We start from the raw sequence: 16,814 nt of genomic DNA, 5'->3' as shown, positions 1-16,814 counted from the left end.
CGAGATACGAGCCATCTCTCAGCCGATTTTTTGCTTTGAGTTGAGAGCTAAAATTCGGGTTACGAGCCAGCTTCAGATACCCCACCGCTAGTTGGCGCAGGGAACGTCACAGTGAAAGCCACAACATCAGCCCAGCATCACGTGTCTCACTCGGTCACTTCTTGATTTGACATACGAGTAATTTGAGTTACGAGCTCCGTCATGGAACGAATTAAACTCGTAAGTCAAGGCCCCACTGTATCAGAATTGCTACCATCAATAAATCAACAAACAACAAGTTGCTGGTGAGGATGTGGAGAAAAGGAAACCCTAGTACACTGCTAGTGGGAATGCAGATTGGTGCAGCCACTACGAAAAACAGTATAGAGACTCCTCAAAAAATTAAAAATGGAACTCCCATTGATCCAGTGATCCCACTTCTGGGAATATATCCTAATAATCCCAAAACACCAATCAGAAAGGATATATGCACCCCTGTGTTCATAGCAGCATTATTTACAATAGATAAAATTTGGCAATATCCCAAGTGCCCATCAGTGGATGAATGGATAAAAAACTGTGGGGCATTTACACAATGGAATACTATGCAGCTGTAAAAATGAGAGATCTCTTATCTTTTGGGACAGCATGGATGGACCTGGAGAATATTATGCTAAGTAAAATAAGCCAATCTGAGAAAGACAAATATAACATGATCTCACTTATTTGTGGAATCTAATGAACAAAACAAATTGACCAACAAAATAAGACTGGAAGCATGGAGGCATGGAACAGACTGATATACTTCCATGTGGGGGTGGGCAGGCGAGGAGAAATAAACTAAAGAATTGATATACTTATATGCATAGCCCATTGGTACAGACAATAGAGTGGCACCCTGACAATATATGGCTTCCTCTACTTCAAAAAAAATAATTAAATTAATTTTTTCATGTTGGCTTTGTATCCTGTGGCATTGATAAACTCCCTTATTAGTTCAAGGAACATTTTTATGGTATAGATCCCTTGGGATTTGCTATATAGAAAGTCATGCCATTGGCAAGTAGGGAAAGTCATATTTGTTCCTTTCTGACCTATATGTGTTTTTCTGCTTGTTTGTTTTAAATATATATAATTGTATTGATTTCAGAGAGGAAGGGAGAGGGAGAGAGAAATAGAAACATCAGTGGTGAGGGAGAATCATTGATTGGCTGCCTCCTGCATGCCCCACAATGGGGATTGACTCCAAGTGCCCTGACAAGGAATTGAACCCTGACCTCTTGGGTTATAGGTCAACACTCAACCACTGAGCCACTCAGACTGGGCTCCGTATGTGTGTTTCTTTAATTGAATTTATTAGGGTGATATTGTTTAATAAAATTACACAGATTCCAAGTATACAATTCTACATTATATGTATATAGTATTGTGTATTAACCACCCCAAGTCAAATCTCCTTCCATCACCATTTATCCCCACTATACTCTTCTATACCTCCACCAGCCTCTTTTTAGTAATTGCCGCACTATTGCCTGTGTCTATAAGGTTTGTTTTCTTAATCCCTTCACCAATTTCACAAATCTCAGCATATTCTTAAATTTCTTAGGAACCTCCATACTATTTTTCCTAATGACTGTACCAGTTTATATTCCCACCAGCAGTGAATGAGGGTTCCTTTTTCTCCACAATCTCTCCAACACTTGTTATTACTTTTCTTATTGATAACTAGAGGCCTGGTGCACAAAACTTTGTGCACTCGGGGGGTCCTTCAGCCTGGCCTATGCCCTCTTGCAGTCTGGGACCCCTCAGAGGATGTCCACCTACTGGCTTAGGCCTGCTCCCTGGGGGATTGGGCCTAAGCTCACAGTCAGACATCCCTCTGGCAGCCCGGGAGCCCTCGGGGGATGTCCACTTGCCAGCAGGGAGCAGGCCTAAACTTCAGTCAGACATCCTTAGTGCTGCTGAGGATGTGGGAGAGGCTCCCACCACCACCGCTGTGCTGGCAGCCATCAGCCTGGCTTGTGGTTGAGCAGAGCTCCCCCTGTGGGAGTGCACTGACCACCAGGGGACAGCTCCTGCATTGAGCATCTGCCCACTGGTGGTCAGTGTGTGTCATAGTGACCAGTCATTCCCAGTCGTTCTCCTGTTAGGGTCAATTTGCATATTACTCTTTTATTATATGCCTGGTGCATGGGTAGGAGCTGGCTGGTTTGCCCTGAAGGGTGTCCTGGATCAGGGTGGGGGTCCCGCTTGGGTGCCTGGCCAGCCTGGGTGAGGGGCTGATGGCTGTTTGCAGCTGGTTACACCCTCTTCAGGGTGAGGGTCTCCACTGGGGTGCCTGGCCAGCCTGGGTGAGTGGCTGATGGCTGTTTGCAGGCTGGTCACACCCCCTTCAGGGTGGGGGTCCCCACTGGGGTGCCTGGCTAGCCCGGGTGAGGGGCTGATGGCTGTTTGCAGGCTGGTCAAGCCCCTCCCCAGTGGGGACCCTCATCCCATGGAGGCTTGGCCAGTCTGGGTGAGGGGCTGATGGCTGTTTTCAGGCTGGCCACAGCCCCTTTAGGGTGGGGGGTCCCCAATGGGGTGCCTGTGTGAGGGGCTGAGGGCCGTTTTCAGGCTGGCCAAGCCCCTCCAGCGATGGAAGCTCCCAGCCTCTCCTTTTTTTCTTTTTTTTTTATTCTGGGATTTATTTACCTTCTATAATTGAAACTTTGTAGCTTTGAGAGGAGCTCAGAGCTGGCCAGGGTGGGTGGGAGGAAAGCTTGGCTTCCTCCATCACCAGGGGCAACCCACGCCTCCTGCTCGCTCCAGTTCTGTAGCCACGGCTGGCTGAAAACAGGTATCTGGGGTTTATTTATCTTCTATAATTGAAACTTTGTTGCTTTGAGTGGAGCTCAGAGCCTCCACGGCAGGCAGGAAGCTTGGCTTCCTCCGTCATTGGGGCAACCAAGCCTCCAGCTTGCTCCAGCTCCGTTGCTGCCAGCCACCATCTTGGTTGGGTTAATTTGCATATAATTGCTCTGATTGCCTGGTGGGCATGGCTTAAGGTGTAGCAAAGGTATGGTCAATTTGCATGTTTGTCTTTTATTAGTGTAGATAGCCATTCTAACAGGAGTGAGGTGGTATTACACTGTAGTTTTGATTTGCATTTTCCTAATAGTGAAGTTGAACCTATTTTCATATATCTGTTGGACATTTGTATGTCTTCTTTGGAGAAGTGTCTATTCAGATCGTCTGCTCAGTTTTTAAATGGATTGTTTGGGGTTTTTTGGTATTGAGTTGTATGAGTTCTTAATATATTTTGGCTATTAACACCTTAGCTGTTGTTTGCAAATATCTTCTCCCATTCAGTCGGTTGCGTTTTTATTCTGTTTGGAGTTTCTTTTGCTGTGAAGAAGTTTTTTAGTTTGATATAGTCCCATTTGTTTATTTTTTCCGTTACTTCTTTTGCCTTTGCGGTCAAATTCATAAAATGTCCTCTATGCTTAAGGTCCATAAGTTTAGTATTTATGTTTCTTTCTATGTAATTTATTTCAGATATTGCATTTAGGTATTTTTTTATTTATTTTGTGTTAATATTTATACATGGTTTCACTGATATGTGGAATTTAAAAAACAAAATAAATGAATAAAACATTAACAAGTTCATAGATACAGAGAACAAAATTATTGTTGCCAGGTAAGAAGGGGGTGTGAGGCTGAGTGAAAAAAGTGCAGGGATTAGGAAGTACAAATTGACAGTTATAAAGTAGTTACAGACTCCAACAGTCATCAATATTGTAATAACTATGTATGGTGTTAGGAGGGTACTAGACTTATCAGGGGAATCATGTTGTAAGTTATATAGTCTAACCACTATGCTATATAACTGAAATCGATCTAATATTGAATGTCAAATTTAATTGAAAAGTGAAAGATAAATGAAACTGTAAAACCACTTCCCTTCTCTGTTTCATTTTTTTCTTAAATCTTGTTATAACTAGATCAACTAAAAAAGTATAAATAAGGATAGAGACAGATCCTAACATACTATACATGCTACTAATTTTAAATACATACTGTTTTTCTACTTTCTTTAGAATATAAACTTACGAGAGCTGTATCTCCAGTGCTTAAAGCAGTACTTGGCAAATAATAAGTACTCAATACATATTTATTGAATAAATCAATCAACTAATCAATAAATGACATCTGGACTTTAGACCAATGGTCAGGAAATTATAGCCCACAGGCTTCCTGCCTGCTTGTAAATAGAACTTTATTAAAATATTCACTTTTGCCCTAACCGGTTTGGCTCAGTGGATAGAGCGATGGCCTGCGGACTCAAGGGTCCCAGGTTCGATTCCGGTCAAGGGCATGTACCTCGGTTGTGGGCACGTCCCCAGTGGGGGGTGTGCAGGAGGCAGCTGATTGATGTTTCTCTCCCATCAATGTTTCTAACTCTCTATCCCTCTCCCTTCTTCTCTGTTAGAAAATCAATAAAATACGTTTTTTAAAAATAAATAAAATATTAACTTGTTTACATGTTGTCTATGGCTTTCCCAATACAAAAGTGTATGTGAGTAGTTGTGACAGAGTTCTATAACCTGCAAAGTCTAAAATATTTACTATATGGTTCCTTAAGAAAAGGTTTGTCAATTCCTGGTTTAAATTCAGAGTTAATCTTTCAGGAAGCTCTACTTAAAACTGAGCTTTTTTGTACCTCACTAAAAGTTTTCCATTCTGTATTTCTTATTTTCATGAAATACTGGGCACATGGATGCCCCCCCCACCAAAAAAAAAAAAAAAAAAAAACCCAAACAAACAAAAAAACAACAACTATACTTCCCTGACCCTGACTCTCTTCTAGCTAGATGTGACCATGAGATTAAATTCTGAAAATAGTAAGTTAATGAAAGTAATATGTATGACTTTCAGGACAAGACCTTAAAGGAAAGAACTGCATCCTCTACTTCCCTTTATTTCATCCTTCTCAGTTGATATAATATAGAAGATATTTGGCCATGCACATGAAGTAATACCTTAGCAATGGCAGAGAAATAAGATGGAAGAAACCTGCGTTTGTACCTGTCAAGTCACCATACTGGCCTTGGACCACCTTGCTGGACTATTCCACAACAAAAAAATAAATGTCTCTTGTGTTGGAGCCAGAGTGTTTATATGTAGAGTCTTAGAAGGCTAACTTCTATCTAATGTAACACATCTGGTGGACATTATATTTTAACTGTGGATACCACCTAGATTATATCATCAGTCTCATCCACTTGCAGAAAAGTTTTTATTGAATTATGCCCTGTGAGGATGGCATGGGCTATTACAAAGTGTAGAATCAAATGCAGGAACATCTGAAGCAAGTGCACATGACTTGTCAATAAATAATTTTTGTCTCGCCTCATTCCTGGGCCCATTTTCTGTCTCTATCCTTATTTATACTTTTTTACTTGACCTAATTATAATGTATACTACCTCATATTTTACATATTGTTAAAATATAGCACCTTAAATTATTTCAGAACTAGAGGCCCGGTGCATGAAAATTCATGCACTGGAGGGGGCGTCCCTCAGCCCGGCCTGTCCCCTCTCACAGTCCGGGAGCCCTCAGGGGCAGGAGGCGACCCAGCAATCAGGGGAAGGCGATGCCCCATCACACCTCTGCTGCTGCCACTGCCGGCAGGGCAAGCCTCGGCCAGCCCTGGTTACCTGAGCCTCGGGCGGCCCTGGGCGGCTGGGCAGCCACCATCCAAGGCTTGCCTGCACCTCGTGCCCGCCCTAGGTGGCTAGGTAGCCGCCATCTGAGGCTTGCCTGCACCTTGGGCAGGCCCTGGGCAGCTGGCCAGCTGCCATCTGAGGCTTGCCTGCACCTTGGGCTGGCCCTGGGTGGCTGGGGGGCTGAGGGGACTGGGTGCCACCATCTTGTGGCTGTGGGTGCCACCATATTTGAGAGTGTGGCAGTCAATTAGCATATTTCCTCCTTATTGGCTGTGGGTGCTACCATGTTTGAGGGTGGGCAGTCAATTAGCATATTTCATCTTTATTGGCTGTGGGTGCCACCATCTCTGAGGGTGGGGCAGTCAATTAGCATATTTCATCCTTATTGGCTGTGGGTGCTGCCATCTTTGAGGGCGGGGCAGTCGATTAGCATATTCCCTCCTTATTGGCTGTGGGCGCCACCATCTTTGCGACAGCATGACGGTCAATTAGCATATCCCCTCTTTATTAGATAGAATGATATAGGTTTACCTAAGTATAGGTCAGTGATGGCTAACCTATGACAAGCGTGTCAGAGGTGATACGCGAACTCATTTTTTTGGTTGATTTTTCTTTGTTAAATGGCATTTAAATATATAAAATAAATATCAAAAATATATGTCTTTGTTTTACTATGGTTGCAAATATCAAAAAATTTCTATATGTGACACGGCACCAGAGTTAAGTTAGGGTTTTTCAAAATGCTGACACGCCGAGCTCAAAAGGTTCGCCATCACTGGTATAGGTATTGCTTTCTTTATAGTTTCATTATACATATAGCATTTTATAGCTATCATTTTCCTTTGTTTACATGTCTATCACCATATTACACTGCTAACTCCTTGTAGCTATAGACAGTGATATTTTTCTCCTTCTATACCATTAGCATGGTTCCTGATAATGAAATAGTTACTAATTAAGCAATATTTGCTGAATAAATGAATTTCACAGTGGCAAACATGTTGTTAAATGTAATTGTACCATAATGGAATTTCCTTCCATTATCAACTTGACGCAGGAAAGGAGACACAACTCTAAAAGGTGGCTAGGAAAAAGTGTTACATGTTTGGAGGAGTGGTGGTGAGGATAGGAAATACATACCTTTACAAAGTGCTCAATTAGGATTTCTACCACAATGTTCTGGAATTTGATATTCATCATGGCAGCCACAGTATCCTCCTGAGCTCTCATCAGCGTGGGACCAAAGATCACCCCCATGTTGGAGGGGGTCATAAAATTCTCTTTGCTGTGCTCACACACACTGCCAAAAGAGAAAGAAAATTATTAAGAAGATTTTCACCAAGACTGTTAGTTGATATAGAGGGTAAGCAAAATTAAAATGTAGAAGAAAAGGAGAGGTGTAAATTAGAGAGAAAACATTACGAAGGAAATAACTAGCAAAGAATACAAGACAATATATAATTAGGGGCCAAAGTGAGACATAACTAACTTAGCACTGATAAAGCTAAGAAGAGTGGGTTGGGAGGCTATAGTAAGAAAATATTTGGAAAGAAAAGAGAGAAGCAATATGGGCAAGAGGTACCCTATATAATAATCCTATATAATAAAAGCCTAATATGCAAATTGTCCCCTTGACCGGGAGTTCAACTGGGAGTTCGACCACTCGCTATGATGTGTGCTGACCACCAAGGGGCAGCGCAGAACATGGAGGGTGTCCACGATGTACTGTGACCTCTCGCCAGCTACCTGGGGGTGGGGGTGACAGGGACAGAGGTGCAGTGTGAATGCAGGGTGTACACCAAGCTCGCTCTCATTCGCCCTGCTACCCTCTCCCAGAATGCCAGGGCTCAAGCGCCGGGGAAGCCCCCATGCTCAGGTGCCTGGTGCCTGTGAGGAGCCTGCCTGCCCCGCACTTGCACGGCATCTTCTGGATGAGCCAGGCTGCAGCCACTGGGACCACAGGGGCTGGTTGGGCTCCCTGTGGGATCGCACAGGAACCGGTCTGTGAGATTGGCTGGGAGAGAGCACGCTGCCCGCCCAGCTTCCATGCCATGCCTCTGGGCGTCCTGGAGGACCATGCTGTGCCCCGGCCCGCAGCATCTGGCTGTGCTCACTGCATCTCTGCATGGGGACTTGAGCTCTGTGACTCAGGCTGAGGGGGGCTCACGGGGGCCCAGGGGCCCAAGTGCTGCCCAGGGCCCAGAGGTCAGCTGGGACCTGCCCTTCCATGCCAGATTCTCGCGCTTTGATTGCTGGCCAGGCCTAGGGACCACACCCATTCATGAATTTCATGCACCAGGCCTCTAGTACTATATAAAAAAAACAGTACATAAAGTGTCTGTCTACCAGTCTCTCCAGTTAGAAATCCAACCCTCCCCTACCCTGAGTTGGAGATGCAAAAAACTCAACGAACTGAAAGGGAACCTTAAGATTAGCCCTTTATCACTGTTCTCATTTTGCAGATGAAAAAACAGAGATCCAAAGAAGGAAAATTATTTGCCTGAAGTTACAAAGAGCCTAATTACCATAGGGCCTTTAATCCCCAATTTTCTGATCCCTAGTCACCTCCTTGATTAAATTCCCTTTACTGGTGTCCTGTTTTTCATTTGGACAGGAAAAACTCTTGTGAAAGTTGCAATTAAGGCCTTCTGTAACTTGCTAATTATTTCTAATCCCCAATGCGCAGCTTGGGCTCTAAAGCTGACTTGGGTGACTCATTAGCTGTACACAATGACTATTAGTGACTTAAACTCTCTGGGCTTCAGTTTTTCCACTAGCAATAAAATAGTATCCACCTCCGAGGGTTGTTGAATAGAGCTAAATTGCTTTAGCATAGCATCCTAGAAATAAGCCATTAGAAGTACCTGTTTTTATTATTACTTCTCCAGAAGTCTCCATCTAGACCAGTGGTTCTCAACCTTGGCTTCACATTAGAATCACCTGGGAATCTTTTTAAAATCCTAATTTCTGGGCCTCATCCTCCGGAAATTGTTTCTTTGTTATGGGGTGGGGCCACAATATTAGTAACAAAGAAACAATTTCCGGAGGATGAGGCCCAGAAATCAGGATTTTTAAAAGATTCCCAGGTGATTCTAATGTGCAGCCAAGGTTGAGAACCACTGATCTAGACACTGCTGACCTCAGACTTTGATATACTATACTGCTTGGGTCATATTTTCTGGCTAAATCTTGTTATTTCAGACCTCCATGTCTTTGCTCATTCCCTTTGCTTAGGATATTGTCCTTCTCCAAGATCTAAAGAATGTACATTTCTCCATTGAGATTCACTATACCTGACATCTCCTTCAGGGTCATCCTAGCCTACTTTCCTCATCTTGATTGACAGACACCATTGGCAAGCAAAGTATATTGCAAATATATGTTTATTACCTACCTCTCCTACTAGGTGGTAAAGAACTTTCAAGTATGTGTACCTTGTGCACAGCAGGTACCAATGAATTATTTTTAATGGAACTGAGTGCCTCTATTGCTCTTTTCAATAATAGTGGAGGCAGCCAAGTAAAAGATGTACTGCCTTTTGGTCAAAATAGCTGCGGGGATAAGGAAATGAGGAGACAAGGCAGCTCATGACAAACCCTAATTTCCAAAATCCATCCAAGATGGCAGAGTAGGGAGAAGTTGCACTAACCTTCTCCCATGACTACATCAACATTACAACTAAATTACAGAACAATCAACTTGGATAACCATCTGAAGACTACTTGAGCAGAAGTCATATAATTAAGAATATACAGAAGAAACTGGTAGGAGGGGTAGAGAAGAAAAATGGACTGGCCCCTCATCCATGTGTGGTGGTTAAGAATCTGGAGGGGAAGGAAGAATGGCTGCTGGCAGGATGGAGGTGAGTGATAGGAAGTGAGTGAGTGAGGGGATGAATGGAGAGTGTGTGGATGTGTGTGTTGTGTATGTGAGTGAGTGAGGGACAGTTAAATCTGGCAGGAGCAGCAGAGGCTGGCAGACCAGGCTCTCTGGGACACGGAGAGACTACCACCACTGCTGCACACCCCGGACTGCCGGACTCAGGCACGGAGCCCACGCCATCTTAAAGGGGAGAGCGGCCTCTTCTAGGAACTCAGCAGCACCACCACCCAGACAGGCCTTGGACACTGCCCGGAACCTGGCAGCCACTCCAGCCAAAATCCTGCAGCCACACCCGCAGACTCACAAACCCTGGGACCTCCACCTCCAAAGGAGCACCGCGCCGACCTCAGCAGTAAGTGCAGCCTCCCCCTCCCCAGCGGCAGACCTCCTACATCGCGCATTCACAAGTCTCCAGCTCGCAGGTCTCCAAGGCACACCACTCCATAGACTTCTCTTAGGAGTCACTGGGAGCCTCTGCTGGGTGTGATTTTGTACGGACACAGACGCACTGCCCCCCAGTAGAAATTCTGAATTCCCTCTGCCTGAATAACTGCTTCCACACACCCAGCTGCGCAACTTAAGCACCAGGGCCCCTCAGCGCCAGGGCCCCTCAGAGTGCTTCAGAGCTCAGCACCAGCGAACTGCACCGCCACAGTTGCTCACTCCCCCTGAGCCCATCTATCCACAGGGCACTTTGGGGAAGCCCCAGTGAGACTCTGCTGGGTCCGATCTTGGACTAATAGGGACTCACTCCCCTGGGCAGTAGAAATTCTGAATTCACCCATCCTGGATACCTGCCCAAAGCATGCCAGGGCCCTTCAGAGTGCTTCAGTGTGCCTGCACTAAAAAACTCACTGCAGGTGCTCCTGTGTGCCTCCACTGGGAACCGGAGCCTATCCACCACAGGTGCATCAGCAAAAACTGAGTTTCCCCACCCCACAGCTGCAGGACTGTGGACACTACAGGTGCATGCTTTTCCAGCGTGCAGATCTCCCAAGACCACCGCTCCACAGGCAGCTTGGGGCCCTGCTGCGAGCACTGCTGGTCATGCACATAAACAAACAGGGGTGCACTGCTGGGCTGTAGAAACGCTGAATTCCCTCTTCTGGGATACCTGCCCACAGACACTGCAATCCACTAGCTTCAGTGCCAGGGCCCTTCACAGTGTGTCAGTACACCCTGCTGGCAAACACACCACAGGTGCCTCTGTGAGCAGCTGCTGGGATAGCATGTATCCAACCACGGAGGGAGCAGCAAAAGCTGAGTCTACCCACCCCACAATTACAGAACTTTGCACAACAGTCACACTTTGCCAGAACCCAGGCTTCCTGAGCCCCACCACCTCAACAGACGGTTCCTGGGTGCCACTGTGAGTCCCTGCGGGGCATGCGTGATTTCAACCAAGGGCAGAAGACAGCAAAAATTGGAACACCCCCTCCATGGCTGCTGACGTCTAGACACCAAAGTTGTGCCTTTCCAGCTCACTGTGACCTACATCAAGAGAACCCAAATAGCCCAAGTAGGGAGCTACACTAGACGACCAAACCCAGGAGACCTGAGAGGTCACACCAGTAGCACCATACCCTAAAGAAACAGGGTAGCAAAGCAATCGGAGCTACAATTAAAACATTACAGCAAAACATGGGAAGACAAAAAAGCAATCCACAAAGGAAAGAAAAAGAGGATCACCAGAAAGGGAGTTAAATGAAATTGAGGCTACTAACTTATCAGAGAAAGAATTCAGAGTAATGGTTATAAGGATGCTCAAACGGCTGGATGACAAATACACACAACTCAATGAGAATTATAAGGACCTGAATGAGAATGTCACCAACATGAAAAGGAACCAAGAAGAAATGAAGAACGACATAGCTGCAATAAAGAACACAATGGAAGGCTTAAACAGCAGACTAGAAGAGGCTGAGGACCGCATCAGTGAATTAGAAGACAAGGTAGGAAAAACCACACAAACACAGGAGCAACTGGAAAAAATAACTTAAAAAGCAAGAGGAGAGCCTAAGGGAGCTTTGGGACAACGCAAAACGAAACAACATTCGTTTAATAGGGGTACCAGAAGGAGAGGAGGAGAAGCTAGGAATAGAAAACCTGTTTGAAGAAATAATGACAGAAAACTTCCCTGATACTGGCAAGAAAAAAACTACACAAGTCCAAGAAGCACATAGAGTGCCAAACAAGATGAACCCCGAAAGACCAATACCAAGACACATCATAATTAAATTGGCAAACACCAACGACAAAGTAAGAATCTTAAAGGCTGCCAGAGAGAGACAGAAAGTTACCTACAAGGGATCTCCTATTAGAATATCAGCTGACTTCTCAACAGAAACACACCAGGCAAGAAGCGAATGGAATGAAATATACAAAGTGATGCAAAGCAAAGGAATGAATCCAAGAATACTATACCCAGCAAGGCTATCATTCAAAATTGAAGGTGGAATCAGGAGCTTCAAGACAAAAAAGGGCTAAGAGTGTTTATTACCACCAAACCAGCAATGCAAGAAATGCTAAAGGGACTGCTGTAAAAAGAAGAAACAGAAAGACAAGAAGAAACACACACATTAGGAATAAAAATGACCACAAACAAGTACTTTTCAATAATAACATTAAATGTAAATGGATTAAATGCTCCAATCAAAAGACAAAGGGTAGCTGAATGGATAAAAAAACATGACCATATATTTGCTGTCTGCAAGAGACCCACCTCAGAACAAAGGATTCACACAGACTGAGAGTGAAGGGACGGAAAAAAAATTTTCAGGCAAATGGAAATGAGAAAAAAGCTGGGGTTGCGATACTTATACCTGACAAAATAGACCTCAAAGTAAAGGCCATAACAAGAGATAAGGAAGGTCACTACATAATAATTAAGGGAGCAATTCAACAGCAAGATATAACTCTGGTAAACATATATGCACCCAATACAGGAGCACCCAAATACATAAAACAACTTCTGGAAGATATCAAGGGAGAGATCAATAGCAATACAGTCATAGTAGGGGACTTTAATATCCCACTGACACCACTGGATAAATCCTCTAAACAAAAAATCAGCAAAGAAACAGCAATCCTAAATGACTCACTAGATCAGACCGACTTAATTGACATCTTCAGAATATTTCACCCCAAAGCCACAGAATATACATTCTTCTCCAGTGAACATGGGACATTTTCAAAGATAGACCATATATTAGGACACAGGCAAAGTCTCTTCAAATTCAAGAGAATAGAAATCATAACAAGCATCTTCTCAGATCACAATGGTATAAAATTAGAAATCAACTACAATAAAAACATTGAAAAAAAATCAAACACTTGGAGGCTAAATAGCATGCAATTAAGCAATGACTGGATTACCAGAGAGATCAAAGAAGAAATAAAAAGCATCCTGGAAACAAATGACAATGAAAACACAACAATCCAAAATCTATTAGACACAATGAAAGCAGTCCTGACAGGGAATTTCATAGCTCTACAGACCTACCTCAAAAAAACAAGAAAAACTGGCAATAAATTATCTAACCCTACAACTCAAAGAGTTAGAAAGAGAGCAACAAGAAAAGCCCACAGTATCCAGAAGGAAGGAAATAAGATCAGAGCAGAAATAAACAACATAGAGACCAAAAAACCAATACAAAATATCAATGAAACCAAGAGCTGGTTCTTTGAACGGATTAACAAGATTGATGAACCTCTCGCCAGGCTCACCAAGAAACAAAGAGAGAGGACCCAAATAAACAAAGTCAGAAATGAAAGAGGTGAAGTAACAACTGACCATACTGCTATACAAAGGATTGTCAAAAAATACTATGAACAACTCTACTCCAACAAACTGGACAACCTCGACGAAATGGACACATTCCTAGAAAAATACAAGCTTCCAAAACTCAATCAGAAAGAATAAAAAAACCTGAATAAGCCAATAACTACTGATGAAATTGAGACTGTAATCAAAAGGCTTCCAGCAAACAAAAGCCCTGGACCAGATGGCTTTACACGGGAGTTTTACCGAACATTCAAAGAAGAACTAAAGCCAATCCTTCTCAGACTATTCCAAAAAATTCAAGAGGAAGGAACACTTCCAAGCTCTTTCTATGAAGCCAGCATTACCCTAATCCCAAAACCAGATAAAGACACCACAAAGAAAGAGAATTACAGGCCAATAACCCTGATGAACATAGATGCTAAAATCCTCAACAAAATTCTAGCAAACCGGATCCAGCATTACATTGGAAAGATCATACACCATGACCAAGTGGGATTTATTCCAGGAATGCAAGGCTGGTACAATATCCACAAATCAATAAATGTGATACATCACATAAACAAGTTGAGAGACAAAAATCACATAATCATATCGATTGATGCAGAAAAGGCATTTGACAAAGTCCAACACCCTTTTCTGATAAAAACGCTCAGCAAAGTGGGAATAGAGGGATCATACCTCAACATAATAAAAGCCTTATAGGACAAACCTACAGCCAACATCATACTCAATGGGCACAAACTAAAACCATTTCCTTTAAGAACAGGAACAAGACAGGGATGCCCACTTTCACCACTCCTGTTCGACATAGTACTGGAAGTGCTAGCCAAAGCGATCGGACAAGAAGAAATAAAAGGCATCCAAATTGGAAAAGAAGAAGTAAAATTGTCATTATTCGCAGATGACATGATACTGTACTTAGAAAACCCTAAAGACTCCATCAATAAATTATTAGATGTAATAAATGAATTTGGCAATGTAGCAGGATACAAAATTAACGCCAAGAAATCTATGGCATTTTTATACACCAATAGTGAAATTACAGAAAGAGAAATTAAAAAGAAATCCCATTTACCGTTGGACCAAAAAAAATTAAGATATCTAGGAATAAAGTTAACCAAGGAAGTAAAAGACCTCTACCCAGAAAACTACAGGACATTGAAAAAAGAGATAGAGGAAGACATAAACACATGGAAGAACATACCGCGTTCATGGATTGGTAGAATCAACTTCATCAAAATGTCCATACTACCCAAAGCAATCCATAGATTCAATGCACTCCCCATTAAAATACCAACAGCATATTTCACAGATCTAGAAAGAACGCTCCAAAAATTCATCTGGAATAAAAAAAAAAACACAAACAAACAAACAAAAACCGAATAGCTGCTGCGATCCTGAGAAAGAAGAACAAAGTAGGAGGGATCTCAATACCAGATATCAAGCTGTATTACAAAGCCACTGTTCTCAAAACTGCCTGTTACTGGCACAAGAACAGACATATAGACCAATGGAATAGAATAGAGAACCCAGAAATCGACCCAAACCACTATGCTCAATTAATATTTGACAAAGGAGGCAAGAACATACAATGGAGTCAAGATAGTCTCTTCAATAAATGGTGCTGGGAAATTTGGTCAGACACATGCAAAAAAATGAAACTAGACCACCAACTTACACCATACACAAAAATAAACTCAAAATGGATAAAGGACTTAAACTAAGATGGGAAACCATAAGATTATTAGAGGAATCCACAGGTAGCAAAATCTCAGATATATGCTGAAGGAATTTCTTCACTGACACAGCTCCTAGGGCAATGGAAACTAAAGGGAAAATAAACAAATGGGACTATATTAAAATAAAAAGCTTCTGCACAGCAAAAGAAACCATCAACAAAACAACAAGAAAACCCACTGCATGGGAAAACATATTTGCCAATGATATCTCCGATGAAGGTTTAATCTCCAACATTTATAGGGAACTCATACAACTTAACAAAAGGAAGATAAACAACCCAATCAAAAAATGGGCAACGGACCTAAATAGACACTTTTTGAAAAAGGACATACATAAGACTGAGAGACATATGAAAACATGCTCAAAGTCACTAATCATCTGAGAGATGCAAATCAAAACGACAATGAGGTACCATCTCACACCTGTCAGAATGGCTATCATCAACGAATCAACAAATGAGAAATGATGGCGAGGATGCGGAGAAAAAGAAACCCTCGTTCACTGCTGGTGGGAATGCAAACTGGTGCAGCCACTGTGGAGTTTCCTCAGTGTGGAGTTTCCTCAAAAAAACTAAAAATGGAACTTCCATTTGACCCAGTGATCCCACTTCTAGGAATATATCCCAAGAAACCAGAAAAACCAATCAGAAAGGTTATATGCATCCCTATGTTCATAGCAGCACAATTTACAATAGCTAAGATTTGGAATCAGCCTAAGTGCCCATCAGCAGATGAATGGATTTAAAAACTTTGGCACATCTACACAATGGAATACTATGCAGCTATAAAAAGGAAGGAACTCCTATCATTTGCAACAGCATGGATGGAGCTGGAGAGCATTATGTTAAGTGAAATAAGTCAGTCAGAGAAAGGTAAATATCACATGTTCTCACTCATTTGTGGATTATAATGAACAACGTAAACTGATGAACAAAAACAGATGTAGAGACAGAGAAGCATTGGTCAGATGCTCAAAACTCAGAGGGAAAGCAGGGGAGGGTGGGGGTGAGGGGGAAAGATCAACCAAAGTACTTGTATGCATGCATATAAGCAAAAGTGATGGATGTGGACAACAGGGGTTGAGGGTGAAGGCAGGATTGGTGGGATGACGGGACATTGGGGGGATAAGGACACATTTGTAATATCTTATTCAATAAAGGGGGAAAAAAGAATGTGGAGGAATATCACAGCTGCAGAGGTCCCCTCTGAGGAGTGAGGGATCTCAAACCTACTCCACGCTCCCCAGCCTCGAGCACCAGTGTTGAGAAAATGAGCCCACATAACATCTACCTATAAAATTAGCAGGGATTAAATCTCCCCAGGTGAGATGGAGGACTGCTGGAAACCCAGGCATACACTAAAAGACATGGCACAGAAAATCTTGTTCACAGGCACTCACCATGGACTCCAGTGAAGGGACAGTGCCTAGGAGGATGCCAGGGTCATACAGAATGAAACTGAGTTGTGTGGCTTCAAGGAGAGGGCTGGAGTGAAAGCCGCCAAAGTCCATGTGTGGAGTCCCACAGAGGACATCTTTTCTGGGTTGACCACTGCCCAACAGGGCATTAGCTTAAGGAGGTACACCAGCTCCACCCTGATGACTCCCATAGATCCTGCCCTATCCAGGTCACACACAGTTGTAGGATATGTCAGTGGCAGCCAGCCTGAGCTTATGTTGCAGTCTTCCTTAAAAATCTTTCAAGGAATTATGGGCAAGCTCGGGG

At 43.1% G+C, this 16,814-nt stretch overlaps 1 protein-coding gene across 2 annotated transcripts in view; it reads right to left on the bottom strand.

Annotated features, from left to right (window-relative positions):
• Positions 1-16,814, bottom strand: part of OPHN1 (oligophrenin 1) — a 489,623-nt gene that overhangs the window by 111,712 nt on the left and 361,097 nt on the right. For both annotated transcript variants that reach the window (XM_006082933.3, XM_006082934.3), the window contains exon 19: positions 6,826-6,985. In XM_006082933.3, coding sequence (XP_006082995.1) covers positions 6,826-6,985 — 160 coding nt within the window. The remainder of the gene's footprint in view (positions 1-6,825; positions 6,986-16,814) is intronic.

Source organism: Myotis lucifugus, unplaced genomic scaffold (assembly GCF_000147115.1).
Source record: "Myotis lucifugus unplaced genomic scaffold, Myoluc2.0 scaffold_4, whole genome shotgun sequence".
Classification (NCBI taxonomy): domain Eukaryota; kingdom Metazoa; phylum Chordata; class Mammalia; order Chiroptera; family Vespertilionidae; genus Myotis; species Myotis lucifugus.
This window is presented reverse-complemented; position numbering and strand designations above follow the sequence as displayed.